Source organism: Brassica rapa, chromosome A09 (genome assembly GCF_000309985.2).
Source record: "Brassica rapa cultivar Chiifu-401-42 chromosome A09, CAAS_Brap_v3.01, whole genome shotgun sequence".
Classification (NCBI taxonomy): domain Eukaryota; kingdom Viridiplantae; phylum Streptophyta; class Magnoliopsida; order Brassicales; family Brassicaceae; genus Brassica; species Brassica rapa.
This window is the reverse complement of record NC_024803.2, coordinates 18482433-18501301: the sequence shown is the minus strand read 5'-3', so window position 1 is coordinate 18501301 and position 18869 is coordinate 18482433. Positions and strand designations below refer to the sequence as shown.

The following is an 18869-nucleotide window of genomic DNA, read 5'->3' as shown; positions in this document are numbered from 1 at the left end:
TTAGAAAGAGGGAAGCTAGGAAGAGAGGATTAGCTGCACATGCACTCATATTTTTCAGGTTAATTACTTAAGATAGTTATTTCTCTAACAATCATTCAGTTATAATCAATTGACAAGTAAATATATTAAGCATAACATAATGCAAAATAATCTACTCCCAAATATTTACTCTAGAAAAGCCATTCAATCATACATTGAGAAGTCTATATTAACACAATAACAAATACTTGAATTATTTAACAAAGATTACTTTGTATTCAAAGCCATTATTTTATTACATTAATACAAAACTAACAACCAAATATTAAAATCACCAGACCTAAAATTCTAAAGCTTAAGCAACCCTTGGAGAATTAGAATTTTAATCTTACTAAGGTTTTTCGCATTCTTCAGACATTACATTCCTCATAGCTTTTTTTTTTCTTGTAACACATTTCTCATAGCTTATTCTGTAATTTCATAACACTATCACAATTGGATGACCTTGTAAATACTCTATAAGTATTTTCTCTCCGGGAATCTTCTCATCTCCAAAAGTTGAATATGTGGTATTGAGGCTCTTAACACCATCCATAGAGATTTCCCACTTGTTGATAAAGATAGTTGTGGAAATAAATGTTCATTCACCTAATTTGATCATCTAAAAAGATTAATCAGTTAAAATTGTGGTAATGCTCTATATGATTTACTAATAAGTGGTCATACATGTTTGATAAAAAATACCATCACAACTTAACAATAATATCCATTCAAAGTTGCATTTTACATTAGCAGAAGTAATAAATCAAATATTTGGTTATTTTAATGTGCATAGGCAAATATTTAGGTTATATTTGAATGACTGTGGCATCAACAAATGAACTGATAGTGCACATATCATGTAGTTATTAGTGATTGTGTGTTTTCTCCACTTTTCTGAAAATTAAGGCACATGTGCTGACAAGCTTTCCCATTTCAATATATCATAGTCAAATCTAAAAATTTAACATTTATGAACAACTATTTGAACATAAATGAAATTTTCACTTACAATTGAATCTTTATTCCCATACAGGAGGTGTGTATAATTGAAAAAATGCTATGCAAATGATTAAACTATCCATGGTTTTAAAATAATAGTAAATAATCGATCTTTTAACTATGATGTGATTACAAATCTTTTAACTAAAAGTTTAATTACCTGCATAAGTGCAGTAAAGCTCAAGTATGATCTTAAATTTTGTTGTTCCATGTCAACAACGAAAACATTTTTCTTTGCCAACGTGTTTGCGAGTCCCCTCAACTGAAAACTAGAATCGACCCACATGCATTCCTTTAAACGGTCCTCTTCGATAAATGATCTCTAAAAAGTATGTTCCAGGAGGATTATCGACCAAGGCACTAATCTCCTTGCCAATGAGATGGCACTTCTCTGTTGCAATTTTAGAAAAATAGAAAAGTTAGAAAATAAGTAAACTGAACCGACTTGATTTGAATGGCCGGGACTTGTGGAGGAAGACATGTTCAAGTGTTAAATGGGGAATAGGAGTTGTCTGCAAGGATCCATTTCACTACAAGAAAACACGTTTTTGCCGACTGATTTTACCGACTGATTATGTAGTCGCTAAATATACCGACTGATTCACGACTGATTAGCGACTATGCTACGACCGAAATAAAACAGTAGGTAATCAGTCGCCAAATAACGACTACAGAATTCAGTAGAAACCTAGTCGTTTATTAGCGACTGACTACAGACTAATGTGTAGTCGGTAAGCATCGGTCGGTAATTAGTCGGGAAATATAGTGACTGTTTAGCGACTGATATATATTAGGTGAAACCGTCACATTTCGGTCGTCAAAAACCGGTATAAAACACGTGAATGTCGTTACTAGTTTGGTGTAACAACCTTTTACGACCAAATATATCAGTCGGCAAATTCAGTCGTAAATCAGTAGGAAAACAGTCGGAAACATTTTCTATATATACACCCAACCGAGTCATTTTTTCTTCGTGCGATGCTTGAAAGAATAAAAAAGTCAGAAAAAACGTTCAGTCACATAATGGGAGGTAATTACAACTACACTAACTTTCGAGATTGGATGTACAAGAGGATCGATGAAGAAACGGGGAATTTCTCGGAAGAGTTCACAACGGGAGTAGAGCAATTCATGGCATTTGCAAACAGTCAGCCTCTAACACAGGATAATAATGGTAAATTCTTTTGTCCTTGCAGTGTTTGCAAGAATGAGAAATTTCTCCCGGGGCATCGAATTTTGAAACATATATATAGTAAAGGGTTTATGCTCGACTATTATGTGTGGTACAAGCATGGAGAAGAACTCGATATGGCTTTAGGAACAAGTTATGCTAATCCGACGCATTTAAGTGGTAGTGAAGATCACATTGGTAATGCAGTAGAAGATAGATATGTGGAAATGGTGAATGATGCATTTCGAGATAATGTGAGTTTTGATAACTATCAACATGGTGATAGTTATCAAAATGCAGTAGATCCGGAATGCAATCACTCGAAGAAATTCTACGACTTGTTAGAAGGAGCGAAAAATCCTTTATATGATGGTTGCCGAGAAGGTCACTCGCAATTATCATTGGCTTCTAGGATCATGCAAAATAAGGTGGATTATAATTTGAGTGAAAAGTGCGTTGATTCGGTATGTGAAATGTTGACAGACTATTTACCAGCTGGAAACCAATCAACCGGTTCACATTACGAGACAGAAAGATTGATGCGCAATTTGGGTCTCCCGTACTATAAAATTGATGTGTGTGTTAACAATTGTATGATCTTCTGGAAAGAGGATGAAAGGTGGGATAAGTGTCAGTTTTGTGATGCACCAAGATGGAAGCCTAGAAGCGAACGACGTAGAACCAAAGTGCCATATAGTCGTATGTGGTATCTACCTATTGCTGACAGATTGAAGAGAATGTATCAGAGCAAGAAGACAGCAGCAGCAATGAGATGGCATGCAGAGCACCAAGCAAAGGAGGGTGAAATGTCTCATCCGTCAGATGCAGCAGAGTGGAAACACTTTCAAGATCAACATCCCCGGTTTGCAGAGGAACCCCGTAATGTTTATCTCGGCTTATCTACGGATGGATTCAATCCATTTGGGATGTCTAATAATCATTCGTTGTGGCCAGTGATCTTGACTCCATATAATCTACCTCCTGGTATGTGCATGAATCCAGAGTACTTGTTTCTCACAATTTTGAATTCTGGGCCAAATCACCCACGAGCTAGTCTAGATATCTTCCTCAAACCTCTAATTGCGGAGTTAAAAGAGCTGTGGTCTACTGGAGTTGAAGCATACGATGTCTCTTTGAATCAAAATTTTAATCTTAAGGCTGTGCTTCTTTGGACGATAAGCGACTTTCCGGCATATGGGATGCTATCAGGATGGACGACTCATGGTAGGTTGTCTTGTCCAATTTGTATGGAAGATACAAAGGCTTTTTATCTGAAGAATGGAAGGAAGACGTGTTGGTTTGATTGTCATCGAAGATTTCTTCCTCGTGGCCATCCATTGAGGAAGAACAGAAAGGACTTCTTGAAGGGAAAACATGCTATGAATGAAGTTCCACCTGAATCTTTGAGTGGTGAGCAAGTTTATTCTGAGCGGTTAAAAGGTGTCAATCCACCAAAAACGTCCCAGTGCGGTGGAAATGGTCACGATAAGAAGAAACCCGGATATGGGAAGGAACATAACTGGCACAAGGAAAGCATATTCTGGGAGTTGCCGTACTGGAGGGACCTAAATCTTCGACATAATCTTGATGTTATGCATATTGAGAAGAAGTTTTTCGACAACATCATGAATACTCTTATGAGTGTGAAGGGTAAGTCGAAAGACACAATCAAGTCAAGATTGGATATAGAACTTCTCTGTGATCGGCAACACTTACATGTTGATAGTCGTGGTCAAGCTCCTTTTCCTCCCTACACACTGGGAGAGAGCGCAAGAAAAAGTTTATTGGAATGTGTGAAAGTTGGGGTAAAATTTCCAGACGGTTATGCTTCCGACTTAGCTAACTGTGTTGATATAGAGAAGCGCAAGTTTTCAGGCATGAAGAGTCATGACTGCCATGTGTTTATGGAGAGGCTACTTCCATTTATATGTGCAGAACTCCTAGACGAGAACGTCCATCTTGCTTTATCAGGTACAAATTAATTAATTAATTATAGTTTCATGGTATATTACATTTCGAAGAGTGTTTATAAATTGGGTTATTAACGATTTTAAATTTGTTTATATATTGCAGGGATTGGTTTATTTTTCCGTGACCTTTGCTCGAGAACTTTGCAAAAAAATCGCTTAAAAAAACTTAAACAAAATATTGTTTTGATACTATGCAATTTGGAAAAGATCTTTCCACCATCTTTTTTTTGACGTGATGGAGCACTTGACTATACATCTCCCCTATGAAGCTGAACTAGGAGGCCCCGTGCAATATAGGTGGATGTATCTTTTCGAAAGATATTTTAAGAAGTTGAAAGCGAACGCAACGAACAAAAGCCATGCAGCAGGGTCGATAGTTGAAGCATATATCAATGCTGAGATTGCTTATTTCTCAGAACACTACTTCGCTGACAGTATACAAACGAAATCGAGGTAAATGTTATAATTAGTTACATGTTCGCCTTTTCATGTGTATTTATATGTTTTCTTCTAAAATGTGGATCTCTTGTCCTAATATGGTAGGTTTACAAGATTTGAAGTAGGTGAAGTCCCTGTATATCATGTTGAAGGAGTACCAGATATATTTATTCAGGTAGGTCGTCCAAGCGGGGAAATGCAAGAAATTTGGCTTTCCGAAAAAGATTATCTATGCGCACATGCTTATGTTTTGCGAAATTGTGATTATTTTCAGCCATTTGAGAGGTATATATAATTTGACAAATTAAATCCATACCTTATATTTCTCACACTAATCTAACAAATGCATACCTTCTGATATTTTAATTTTGTTGCTCTAATATAGCATGTTCGAAGATTTTCTTTCTGTAAAATATCCAGACCTTTCTGAAAGAGATCTCTCCACGAAGAGAGCTGAGGAATATCATATATGGGTGAAAGATTATGTACGTCTCAGTTATACTATTATAATACTTAATTTTACATAGTGTTAATCTTGTGTATATATATTTACAGGTTACTCACTGGAGCGAAACACATCCTTTTCCTGCTTGGGTTAAAGAGTTTGTACAAGGACCCGTGAATAAAGCCAAAACCTGGCCAATTTATTTCACTCGAGGTTTTCTGTTTCATACCCAAACGCATGGTGAGGGACGAAAGACTTGCAACTATGGAGTATGTGCTAAAGGAGAGAGTTATACAAATGCAGCTGATGAATCTCAGTACTATGGGATCTTAACAGATATCATACAAATCAATTACGAGGGTATAGTCGATTTGAAAATTACACTTTTTAAGTGTAAGTGGTATGACCCTGTTATTGGTAGAGGCACTCGGCGGAAAAATGGCGGAATAGTGGATGTTCTCTCATCGAGAAAATACTACAAATATGATCCATTTATTCTAGGTACGTTTGTATATATATACTTATTGTTTATATTTTTATTAACTATATTTATTTTTGTTTAACAGCATCTCAAGCAGATCAAGTTTGTTATATTCCATATCCAAAAGTTCTTAAATCGCAAAAAACATTTAAAATATATGTTGTAATATTTAATTATGTATATTTGTATTTTCAAATTTATTTTCAAATTTATTTGCAAATTTAACGACTGATTACCTATTTATTACCGACTATTAAGCCAAAAATTCGGTTTTGCCTCCAAAAAATTATTGAACCGCGAAAATATTTGGTTATAATTTGATATTGAATTTCAATTTAATTTTCATTTTAAAAAATAATGACTGAATTCCGACTGATTGGCGACTGATGATCTAAACCGGGAAAACCCAAAATTTTTAGACTTAAAGCCCGCGTTAACAAAGCCCAAAATTTTATTTCATCTCTTCTAATTTCGCGGAAGAAGAAACAGAACCAACAAGAAAACCCTAATCTCACTCTCAATCTCGAGCCACTCTCTCACGATCTCAATCTCCATCTCCATCTCGATCTCAATCTCTCCCACAGATCTCGACGGCCACTCTCTCCCACCGGTCTCGATCGCGATCTCTCCCACCGAGCTCGATCTCGATCTCTCCCACCGGTCACAATCTCGATCTCTCCCGCCGATCCCGATCTCTCCAGCATCTGTCTCCGAAGATGGGTGGAAAGAGGAAGCGAAATACCGTCAAACCCAACTCCTCTCGGGTTACACAACGCCCAGCTACTTTACCAGCTCAGTATGACTTCGTACCGAGGGATCCATCTCCGTCGATCCCACCCGTTCTCCCTAAGAACAAACCTCTCCCTAAGAACAATCCTCTCCCATCTGTTCGCGATTATCCTCCTCCGAGAAAGCTGTTTCCGGAAACGAACTTTCCACCTTCTCAATCAGCTCCGTCGCCTCTCACTCCAGCTGCTGCGACGTCTCAACCTCAACAGCGACAAACTCAGTCGACTGAACGTATGAACACACTTCCTCCAAGTCAACCGGCTCCAGTTCGAGCATCTCAATCGCCTCACAGTTCTGAAGCACAAAATTCTCGTTTTCCAGAAGAGGAGGAGGAGGATATGTCCGATGTAGAGGCTCCGGTTCAACCTAATCTCGCCTCTGACCATATGGATCTTTTGAACTCCCTCCTAAACCAGCCAGGTCGAGCGAAGAACACAATTGTCCTGTCTCGCAACCTTGAGCCTGGAACCACATGGTCAGTTATATTTTTTGCTTGTCTTCTTTTAGAAATTTAATTTAAAAATTTGTATTGATTATTATATGTTTGTAGGTTTGGGTATAACAAGTCGAGCTTGTCTAGGAAGATTACCAAGATTTTAAAGAACAAGTTTAATAAGCCTTTCTACAGCTGGACTCGTGTGCCTAGAGACAGACAAGAACGCTACTTTCTGGAATTTGCCGTAAGTTTCTCTGTCTCCTCTCTGTCTTTGAGTTATTATAGTTATTAAGTAAGTGGTGTTGACTGGTGTTGTGCAACTCACCATCCATGTTAACTTGTCTTTTTTGAACAAGTTTATTACACACTGTTTTTTTAATTCTTTGGTTTTTGATGGCTAACTAGTATCTTCTATGTTCATTTGTAGAAAACTCACACATGGGATCCATCATTGACTGGTGTTGTGCAAGAACATTTCGAGGCCATTGCTCTTCTACGAATGAAAGACATGGTCAGCGAAGTAAGGACATCTCGGCAGCAGCCTAATTGGATAGGCGACACACTCTGGAAACTAATGACCGACTATTGGGACACTGACGCTGCGGTTGCAAAGAGTGCTACAGCATCAGCATCTAGAATGTCTGACCTTCAAGGTCTTGGCTTTCACACACATAACTCTGGCCAGAAGTCTTATATGCAGCTCCACCAAGAGATGGTGAGTCCCTACTTCTTATCTGTTCATTGTGATACGTCTGTTTGGTTTTTAAACATTTTATACTGATCTTTTCTTCCATTTTACTTCAGGTTGTTGAATTGGGAAGACCAGTGAGCTTTGGTGAAGTATTCATCAGAGCTCATACAAAGTCAGATGGAACCTTTAGTGATTTCAAAGCTAAACAAGTTATTGAGGCTTTCAAGAAGCAAAAAGAAGCTAAGTTGGCCACCCTTGAGACTGATGATCACACCGAGACTGGGCAGCATCCACCACTATCAATAGAAGAGGAGAATGAGCTGTTTATTCAGGTTGGGTTTCTTACTCAACATTTTCTTTTTTGCATTCATAATAGTCTCTCACTTGTTATTGATATAGTCTTGCTTGTTATTGCTTGTTATAGGCCACTTTCACCAATGACAGGGGGCAAATTTATGGCCTTGGAAGCTTGAAGAACCAACTTAATGAAGTGGCATATGACTCAAGAAGCTTGTCCTCTTTCATCCAAATGCAACAGCAACTTGAAGAAGCTCAACGTCAAATCAAAGAACAAGCTGCTCTTCTTGCAAAGGCTGAGGAAGATCGTGCCCAAGCTGCTGCTGCTGCGGCAATGGTTGAGGAAGAGCGTTCCAGAGTTATAGCTACTCAGCAAGCTACGATCGATGAGTTGTTAATGGTTCGGAAGTACATCGCCACCACAGACCAGAGATTCTTGGACTTCATCTCCAAAGAAACAGCTTCATCTGATCCCCATCATGTTTAGGTCTTTCCCTTCTCCTATGTGAAAAACTACCTTTTGGATGTGTGAAACTTGTAAACTCTTTGGAGTTCTTTCTGTTTGAAACTTGAATACTCCTAACTTATGGAGTTCTTTTGTTTGTGTATGGTATTTAAAACTTTTATGATTTCAAAATCGTTTTTAGTAGTACTAATAGCAGATTTAAATAACAAATCATGGACAAGAAAAACAATACACCAAAATCATATATTTAACAGCCAAAAAAATATGGTAATTACTCGCATATCAGTCGCGAAATCAGTCGTAAATTTTAAGCATTTCAGTCGCTAATCAGTCGTGATTCAGTAGCAGTAATATACCGACTGTTTTCCTACAGAGATAATTAGTCACTAAGTCAGTCGTGTAATCAGTCGCTAAATGCAGTCGTTAAACTCAGTCGTTAAATTCAGTCGCTAAACGCAGTCGTTAAATTCAGTCAGTAAGCCGTCGTTGAATAGTCACTAAATAAGTCGTAAATCAGTCGCCAAATGCCCTACTAATTACCGACTGAAGTTACGACTGATCATAATAGTCGTCAAACAGTCGCTAAATACCGACTGTTTTACGACTAAAATATTTAGCGACGAGGTATATTACGACGACTCTTATCAGTCGTTAATCAGTCGGAAATGACCATTTACCGACTGAATACCGACTAATACCGTAGTCGGAAACGACCTGTTTTCTTGTAGTGTTTGAAGTCAAAATGTGGCTTCGGCTCATGTAACAATGACAAGGTAGATGATGGATGATCAGTGATGTCAGCTTCCTCTGGCTCCCACAACGCCACAGATATCTTGCGAACAAAACAAAAGAGATATAAAAACTCAGAAACAATAATAAGTTACATTAGAGGGGAAGCTTGTGCACTCAATGGAGATAATTGAGTGACCCTCTTGCCGTTGTTTGGAGTTTCTCAAACTTTTGAATTCTTTCACAAGGTAGATAAATGTGCCAAGAAACCCTAATTTGTCAAAAAGTCCTACAGTAAATTTTTTTACCACGAAAACCTAGTGATCACGATTTTCTCCTTTTCACTGAAAGTTTTGAAAATGTTTTGTTTCTGAAATGGGTCGTAGCTGCGAGAGAGAAGATTTGTAAAGAAGAAGAAAGTAGTCGTTTTTTTTTTGCTTCCTGATATGAATTATATTGTATGTATTTCTAAGAATAGTTTGATAAGTATGTTTGGTATTTCTAAGAAGATTGGAACATAAGTACGAAGGGTTTTGTGTTTTGTCTAATGTTAACTCTTTGTGATTGGAGTATAGGAGTTTATAGTGTTGTGACTTTTGAAGCTAAAGACTGGCAAATGGTGTAACTTTTGGAACAAAATTGACTTTCTTTACTTTTCTTTTTACACTAGGAATAACATTTCATCATAAAGAAAGACCATTACACCACTATAAAGAAGAACAAGAATAACTCTCAATCGGCTAACTACCGAACACAAAAGCAAACCACCAAGCTCACTTACATAAAAAAAGAAAGATGAGAGCCAACAAGGGAAGCCATGAGCCACATAGCGAAATTCTTATCAATCACACTTTTTGCAATAAATAAGGGACCACTAAGCTGTTTGGAGACATTTTTCCAGCTTCCACTGATCCAAAGACGCCAAGAACCAATAATCTTACTCGACAACCACCTAAATGATAGCCAAGCTGGCGATCTAGTCACTGCACTCAACAAGTATGAGGGTTAACTCCATAAACAATTTTTGAAAAATAAGACTTTACATACTTCCAGTTGCCCAAATCCATCCATTTCCATGAGCCTCCACATTAGACCTGATATTCATGAAAGAGATTTTGATGTGCATTACCACAAGACCATCCTCATTCCTCAAAATCCAAGCAACACCATTCACACCATAATCCTTGTCGGACTAGATTCCTATATCACACTTCAGCCAACCATGACACAGTTTCAACCAATCTCGCTATAATGTTCTTTCACATTCACCGAAAAAGCTCTGACTTTGCACTTCAATAGCCTGAGCTTGGAGCCATTCATTCATATCACCAAAGGCTTTCATCACCTTGGAAAGATTTTCCCTTAAAGATGAACCCATTCCTATGCTTCCATCATCTCCACAGTATCCACGGAAACACCCATTTAATCTCAATAAGGATCAACAGATTTTCTCCATATTTATCAAAAACCAAAGTTCTGATGAATGGATTGGGAATGAAATCCATCACGAAGAGAAGGAAACGTTGGCCAAGGCCATATCAGACGAGCCAGAGGGCAGGAAAAGAGGATATGATTAGCTGATTCAGGTTCATCACCACACAACTGACATTCTATATCAATCTTCATGCCCCCTCACTGTTATACCTTCAGCCACATGAAGAGCACTGGAAAATGTTTTCTAAAGAAAAACTCCAAATTTTGGCGGTTTCTTAAGTTTCTAGATTTTTTTTTTTCAGAAGGTTGATCGATGGAAATTGTTCTGCCTCTATCCCTATTTGAGATTTTGGACTTTGAGAGGCCAGCCAATACTCTGATTTTTCTGAGTACTCACCACTTTTAGTATCTTTTCAAATTTTAAAATCCTCACCTCCAAAATCTATTTTCATGCACAGAATAAGGTCATTGTCCCTTTGGAAGAACAATTCATTAGTTGTAGGGATATCCCACTCACCATTTCTGGATTAAGTAACTCTGAGACTCTCATATCAATGTTTACAAATTGTTGTTTCATCAAAGGAGCTCTTCTTCGTAAACCATCATCTAGCCATGGGGAAACCCAAACAAGAGTGGATTAACCATTTAAAATCATATGACGAGTCCATTTATCTAATAATTTATTTTCAAACATGATTCTTCTCCAACAAAAAGATTACCTGGATCTGATACCAGCATGTTTAAAAGGATTATCTCCAAAATACATGCGCTTTAGAAACCGAGATAACAATCATTCTTATCTGATATATGGTGTTTTTGACACATTCTAAGAATGTTTTCCAAAGTGTTTTTGAGTTTTTATCGAGTCTTTTTAGTACTTTTCGAGTCATTACAGGTCTGGAGTTGCATTGGATAGGAGATAGATCACTTGGAACAAAAGAGGCAAAAAATGATACAAATTGGAGATCTTGAGTGGCTAGCTCATCTTTAACTAGTTTCCACCCTGCACCTCAGCCTTTATTTCACCTTCATGCATTTGTTTTTCAGTGTCATATCTGTAGATATGTGCAAAAAGGTCAGAGAGGAAAGAATCGACGCAGCCTCTTACTCGTTACTACTGCAGAAAATCAGACTAGTTGAGGAGAGCAGACAAAATTAAGGGAGCAACCGTTCTATAACCAGTGAACTGCAAGATAGCGGGGTGGAGTACCAGAATGGTTTGGCATTCAGAACTACCAGTGGCACATCAGAACTATCATGTATTACCTCCTTCTTCGTCACATCACCATATCTCCCTAAAAAACAAGAATAAGGCGATGGAGACGGGGAAGAAATAAACAAAACATGGAACCACTGGGAAGGTCGAGCAAAAGAGTAGTTGCTGATTTGAAATAACGAAGAGCAGGCGGATAATCGGAGCAGTTCCTCTAGAGAGAGCATGCCAAAACGAGTAGAGGCTATGGACATCAATGTATCTATCTTTTCTTCCCATTTTATGTGATATCCTGCATCCTTTACAAAGAAATAGTAGCCCCTAAACACTCTTACCTCCACCATCAAATAGCATGTTTAATACCTAGAACAGTCTATCATGAATGATGTATGTGATTAGAAGCTCACGCTACTCTTAATTTCTTAATTTAATGTACGGAACTTTGTCTGGAAAGTGTAGCTTTTGCAGGTTTGAGATATAGAGTATGGAGCCGATTTTGAACATCAGTCAGTTTGGATTTGGTAAGGGTGTTTTGTCATAGTTTTATTGCTTGTATGGTTCAGAGATTTGTGGTTAAAGTATTGTTGCTGAGAATAGGAGAGTTTCCACACTTTCAAAATTTTCTCCCTGCTCTTGATACTTGACATTGTTTGAAGACAAAAAAAGATCTAAGTCTGGGGGAATTGATATATGGTGTTTTTGACACATTCTAACAATGTTTTCCAAAGTGTTTTTAAGTCTTTATAGAGTCCTTTTAATCCTTTAGAGTCATTATAGGTCTGGAGTTTCATTGGATGAGAGATGGATCACTTGGAGCAGAAGAGGCATAAAAGAATACAAATTGGAAATTTTCACGTGGAGCAGCCGAGCAGAGCACCCGAGTGCATGCTCCAGCGGCCGAAATTTTTAAGGAAACTTCTAATATTTAGGGATTTTACCTAGGAATCCCCTTTTTCCTCCTGGGCCGCCATAGACCTGCAAAAACATCTTTTCTTATTATTTTCACAGACTAAGACACTTTTGAGAGGAAGTTTTAGAGAGAGAAAACTTGTAATCTTGTGAAGGAAGAAGGATCTCTACACACTCTTGAGAAGAATCCTAAACCCTATTTTATTATTCCTGCAATCTATCATCATGTTTTCTTCATCTCTTATATCTGTGTTTTATCTGTTCATGGCTGAGTAGCCAATTTGCTTAGTCTAGGGTGTTAGGATATCGAGATTCATGAGCTGCATACAAACAATGATTATTGTTTGATTGTCTCCATTCATTCTTTCACTTAAAGGTAGCATAAATTTAACCACTTAGTGCCTAATTCTAGGTTTAATCTATTCATAAAAAGTGTTTTAGATTGGTAGAAATAACTTGAATGGGCAGCTCGACCCTAACCAGCAAAAGTAGATGTTAGGGCGTGCTGTGAACTTATCGAATCTGAACTTTATGTTTGTCTTCATATTCTAACCCAAATGAAAATTTAGGCATTAGGATTGCTTGATAAAAGGAGAGATGCCACGAGAGTGGGTCGAACTTTATATGTCTTTCGAGTTCTAGACTTGTTTTGAATTGTTCCTTGTATAGTTAATTGACTCATTCTCGCTTGATATCCGATCTATAGCCCTACACTTAGCATCTTTTATTATCTCAAACCAAACCATCTCTGCCTACTTGTTTATTTTATATTCTTGTTTTAAATCTCATTGATTTGTTTTAGCTTAATATCGAACTCATACAAACAAAGTGTAAGAACGGTCCTCTGGAATTTAATCTCAAATACTACATCTACATGGTTAGCTTGCAGTAGTAAAAGACACAATTTTAGTGTATCATTATCCATCATCATCTTCCAAGCCTGATTAGCAAGAAGTGCTTAGTTTAACAAATCAATATCTTTAAAGCTCATTCAACCAAGATCCTTCGGGAGATATAGCTTCTCCCAACCACCCAATGGACCTTCTTCTTTTCTTCTACTGAAGCCCGCTAGTATGATGCCACTGCACTTGAAAATTGTCACAAGTTGTCTTGGATAATTTGAAACAATTCATAACGTAAATAGACATCCCTATGGCCACTGACTTGGAAGAACTTCCTTTCCACCTTGGGATATAGTACGAGAAAACAAGTTAGAGACTCTTCTTTTCAGTATATCCTTTAAGAAGTTCAGCATGTCAGTTTTGGATCCGCTAAAACATTTAGAGAGACCCAGATAATTCAAAAATCCACCAACACTATCCCTAATTTAAAATGAATCTCATCATTTATATCAGGAGGTACCTTTCTCCAAAAGTGATGGACGTATTTTTCAAATTGATTACTTGACCCATCAACTGACCATACGGACCAAGAATAGACTGCATCTTACTACATTGTTGGATATTGTCTCGAAACATGAAACATATGTCATTGGCAAATAGTAAGTGACAGATGGATGGACCTTTTGGAGAAAATTGAATCCCTTTTATAGACCCTTCTTGTTCTTCAATTATCATGAGGTGAGTGAGGCCTTCAGTACAAAGAACAAAGAGAAAGGGTGAGCAGATCATCCTATCTCAATCCTCTTACTAGTTCAACCAAACCAAAGGGTTGTCCATTCATCAAGGCCGTATATGGCATTGCTGATAGCTTTTCTAAACTCATTATTCATATTTCCAAAGAGTAGCATACATTCTCGTTCAACTGATCACTCATTTATCAAAAATATGATTCTATTGGTCATTTAAAATCTGAAAATTTATTTTATTATAAATTTTATTTTATATATGCATTTATGTATATGCATTATATAAAAACACCAAATAATTTTTTATAATATATTAAACGATATCTATAGTAAAATGAAAGGAGTTTTTCAAAATTTGATTATAATTCCACACTGGTGTAAAAAAGTTATAGTTCCACATTATCAAAGCAAAACTACTTTCGTCACACTAGTTTTGGACTTCTCTTTTTTTTTGCTTTATCTGTTCTATTCTTTTTTCACCCGTTTTGTTCAATGAAAGTCAAATTGTTTTGATAAAAAAATTCCATATAAATATCTCAACTAAATTTCGTTAAGCTTGTTAATACCCAAACATTTTCGCTACCCGATTTAATAATCAAACTAATTATTTTACTCATTTTAATACACTTACTTTAAAAAGTGTGCCTATTCTAATACCTAAACTATGCTTATTTCAATCAAAATATTAAAAAGTTTCAAGCAAAACTTAAAAAATCTCTAAAATTCAAAAAAAAAAAAATCTTAAAATTTTTAAATTTTATTTTAATTTTTAATAAAAGTAACTACAATTTTGGATAATATTTTAAAATTTTAGAAAACTTATTTCTGAACAAAATAAATATATTATTTTAAACTTCAGAAAAATTTAATTTGAATAAAACAAAAATAATATTATAAAAATAAGATTATCTAAAATTGTTTTAATCTATTCTATTAAAAGAGCAGTATGACCCATTGATAACAAGTTATGTCCAATTGAATTTTTTTTAACTGTATCTACTTTAATTAAATCAATAACACGTTCTCTTTGTACAATAAGCAGTTACGTTTTCTTCCAACACAAAGAAAGAGTTTTTGTCGGTTTATGATTTTAAAATTGGGCCATGGGCCTCGATTTTTGTTTTTAAAATTGAGCCATATAAATTTATATTGCTTTCTTAACCACATCTAGGTTTATGGCTAATTTAATTTTAATAGAAGAAGACTAATAATATTGATTATTAAACAAAATTGCAATTATACTCGATTATTATCTATTATATTAAAACAGAAATATAACCAATTGATAAAAAGTTATGTCCAACTAAAAAAACTAATTTTTATATAACTGCACAAGTTATATAACTTCATCCAAATGAATATATTTTAAAGTCCTATTTTAAAGGGATAACCACTTTAAGTCATGTTTTAAAGAACTATGTATATGGCAACAAAAATTTATAAAAATATATTTTTGTATTTTTTTTTGTTATTGGGTGTTTAAATAAAAATATAAACCCTTATATATGACAACAAATGTGTGATACGAAAAAAGCCTTATACAATTGGTCATGTACCATAAAAATATAAACCCTTGTAAAGGTTAAAACTAATTCTCGACATTAAAAAGACATTTTTGTTACCATATATTTTTGTATTTTTTTGTTATTGGGTGTTTAAATAAAAATTATTTTTAGATTTTAACCTTTTATTTGATTAATATAACACATTATTTTATATAATTATGTATAGCGTTACGTTATTGACATAATATAATAATTATTCCCCATAATTATAACAAAATTTGATATATTTTTTTCAAAAAATATTATCACACTACAACAGCATAGCTTACATCTCGGCCAAAAAATTAGATTTATTCGACAAGACATTTTTCTTTCAAATTTTAAATATTTTACACAGACATTAAGTTTATCAATTAACAAAGCATTTGATGTTAAAAATAAGATTTAATAGGGTTTAAGTGAAATTTTAATGGAAATAAATATTTTCATATAAATGAAACTCATTTAGTATAACGGGTTTTAAATAGGTTATTCGATTAAAAAATATTTATTAAATGTGATTTTACTTAAAGTTAGTGAAGGTCATATTAAAATTAAAATTTTCAAAAATAACTAAAACAAAAAATATACCCGCCCTTTCAAGGGCGGGTCAAAATTTAGTTTTATTCTTAAAAGTTAAGTAAATATTTTTTTTTAAAGATTTGGTTTTGAATTTTATATATTTATTAATTTTTGTTTGAAAATTATTATTAAAATGAGCATACTTTGAGTATTAAAAATGAGAACAATTTTAAAATAAATGTATTAAAATGAGTAAATTAATATGTTTGAGTATTAAACCGGATAACCAAAAAACTTGAGTACTAAAAAGCTTAATGAAATTTAGTTGAGATATATTTATGAAATTTTTACATAAAAAAAAGAAAGTTGAATATTCTTTTTTAAATGATTACTAGATACACTAATGATAGGCCACATAGTCAAACATTAACACTTTAACAGCCAAGGGGGAAAAGCTAGGACGAGAGGATTAGGTGCACATGTACCCACTATTGTTTTTGTATTTTATTTTTTTAAGGTAAAATTACATAAATTACTTACATTTTTTTGCCAACCCTTAAATTACTTACATAATTGACAAAAACACTTTTTAGTGCACCCAGTAAATATTTTCTTTCCCTATAATTAACTTTTAGATTCGCCCATGTAAAACACTAATGTATTTTAGTTATAGAAACCATATGGTTATAATACATAATCATAAGATTTTTTTTTTTTTTTTTTTGTCAGCAAACAAAACAGATTCATGTAGACTCTGCGAACCATTCCGGTAGCTCTGCATCCATATGGACGACAAACGACGGTTGCTTTCTTGCACTGCGTGCGAGACTGTCCGCCTTTGAGTTCTGTGTCCGTGGTATATGAATGATCTCTGAGCTGTTGAAACTCCTCTTTAAAACTTTTATGTCTTCCAAATAGCTTGCAAAGGCTGGCCACTCTTCTGGTTCCGACACCATCTTTACCAATTGAGCACTATCCGTTGCAAAAGTAACCCATGCTTGTCTAAGATTCCTCATACATTCCATTGCCCATATAAGGGCCTCTATCTCTGAGTGTAGTGGCGACTGACTCGCTCTCGTGTTCCTTGCTCCCATTAGTCCATCGTAGCCTTCCAGGGTACTATACCATCCTTGTCCTGAAAAACTATCCTCATTTTTCCAAGATCCGTCTGTAAAACACCATCTACCTGGTATACTCGTTATTATCGAAGATACATGAATTTGGGTGCGTTCCATGTCTTGAGTCTGAGAATTTTGTGCTTCCACCCAAAGTAACGATTCCGTTTCTGCCAGTTTGAGAGTATCTCTCGGGTCCATATCCAAATTGCTAAAAACTTTGTTGTTTCTACCTTTCCATATATACCAGAGAATCCAAGCAAATGAATGATCCTCCATTTCAGGAGAAACTCTCCAAAATAAATGATCCATATTGGTAAACAAAGATTGAGTGGGAAAAATATCTGGATTCATCGGGATCCGTGAAAGTGCCCAGACCTGAACTGTCGGTGGACATTCAAAAAACACATGATTAGCTGATTCCTCGGGAGCACCACATCGGTCACAAACAGTATCTCCTTGCATTCCTCTTGACCTCAAATTTTTCTTAACCGCTATACATCCCGTCAATAGTTGCCATAAAAAATGTTTCAACTTGGGTGGGCAGCGTAACTTCCAACAAAACGCCTTCAAAGGTGTTATCGAAGGGCCAAACTGGGGTGGCATTATTTCTCTATCCGGATATACTCGTTCCACTTCATAGCCAGATTTAACCGTGTATTTACCATTGTTTGTAAAATGCCATCCATTCCGGTCTTCTAGATGAGATCTACTGATAGGAATACTTTGAATAATTTTCACATCTTGCGGATCCACTAGAGCCCGAATAACCTGTAGGTTCCATGATCGTGATGTTCCATCGATGAGAGCATCCACTGTTAGGTCCGGGTAAAGATTGTGTTGATTTTTATTTGCTGGTCTCGGGCGAGTGGATGGAAGCCAAGGATCATTCCATACTGATATAGATGATCCTGTTCCCACCCTTTTGATTAGTCCTTTGCTAACCAGAGATCTAGCAGAGACAATACTACGCCAACCATAAGATGACGAGTATGATCTAATGGGTTCCAGGGGTGAAGCATTCCTGAAATATCTCCCTTTGAATACACGAGAAAATAAAGTATTCGGTTTGTCCATTAATCTCCAAAATTGTTTCCCAAGCATAGCTGTATTAAAATCTGTGAGATCTTTGAATCCCAAACCTCCATCGTCCTTAGAGCTACACAGTTTGTCCCATGATTTCCAATGCATACCTCTCTTGTTACCCCCTGGACTCCACCAGAATTGTGCTACAGCACTAACTAATTTCTTCATTACCGTTTTGGGAATTCGAAAGCATGACATCACATTGTTTGGTAAGGCTGTAACCACAGATTTTATAATCACTTCCTTACCCCCTCTGGTGAAAAACTTAAAAGTCCAACCATTTACTCTGCTATTTAGACGCTCCTGAACAAATCCAAAAACTTGCACCTTTGATCCTCCCAGATTTTCTGGGATGCCCAAATAAGACCCCATTCCTCCTAAATTATGTATACCTAAGATATCTCGAACTTCCTGTCGTGTAGCTTCTGCAATCTTGTGTCCAAATTGAATCGAAGATTTTTCAAAATTTATTTGTTGTCCTGAAGCCCCTTCATATTCCTTGAGAATCCTAAGAATTGTCTAACA

The 18869-nt window shown here is 35.8% G+C and overlaps 2 protein-coding genes across 2 annotated transcripts; both read left to right on the top strand.

Annotated features, from left to right (window-relative positions):
* The first annotated feature begins 2043 nt into the window (after positions 1-2043).
* LOC117127726 lies at positions 2044-5494 on the top strand. Its single transcript, XM_033278372.1, has 7 exons — positions 2044-4162; positions 4431-4614; positions 4705-4774; positions 4874-4884; positions 4985-5084; positions 5155-5404; positions 5466-5494. Exons 1-7 carry the CDS (start codon positions 2044-2046, stop codon positions 5492-5494), a joined length of 2763 nt encoding a protein of 920 aa, XP_033134263.1.
* A 1698-nt stretch (positions 5495-7192) lies between these two features.
* Positions 7193-10046, top strand: LOC117127926. Its single transcript, XM_033278950.1, has 3 exons — positions 7193-7465; positions 7555-7773; positions 7866-10046. Exons 1-3 carry the CDS (start codon positions 7250-7252, stop codon positions 8223-8225), a joined length of 795 nt encoding a protein of 264 aa, XP_033134841.1. The 5' UTR covers positions 7193-7249; the 3' UTR covers positions 8226-10046.
* The last annotated feature ends 8823 nt before the right edge of the window (positions 10047-18869 follow it).

What these genes read in the sequence shown, in the direction of transcription:
- LOC117127726 (XM_033278372.1), top strand. Translation starts at nt 2,044, where the DNA reads ATGGGAGGTAATTACAACTACACTAACTTTCGAGATTGGATGTACAAG. An exon ending in AGTATACAAACGAAATCGAG is followed by an intron (nt 4,615 to 4,704) that starts GTAAATGTTATA and finishes CTAATATGGTAG; the next exon opens with GTTTACAAGATTTGAAGTAG. An exon ending in ATATATGGGTGAAAGATTAT is followed by an intron (nt 5,085 to 5,154) that starts GTACGTCTCAGT and finishes ATATATTTACAG; the next exon opens with GTTACTCACTGGAGCGAAAC.
- LOC117127926 (XM_033278950.1), top strand. Translation starts at nt 7,250, where the DNA reads ATGAAAGACATGGTCAGCGAAGTAAGGACATCTCGGCAGCAGCCTAAT. An exon ending in TGCAGCTCCACCAAGAGATG is followed by an intron (nt 7,466 to 7,554) that starts GTGAGTCCCTAC and finishes ATTTTACTTCAG; the next exon opens with GTTGTTGAATTGGGAAGACC. An exon ending in AGAATGAGCTGTTTATTCAG is followed by an intron (nt 7,774 to 7,865) that starts GTTGGGTTTCTT and finishes TGCTTGTTATAG; the next exon opens with GCCACTTTCACCAATGACAG.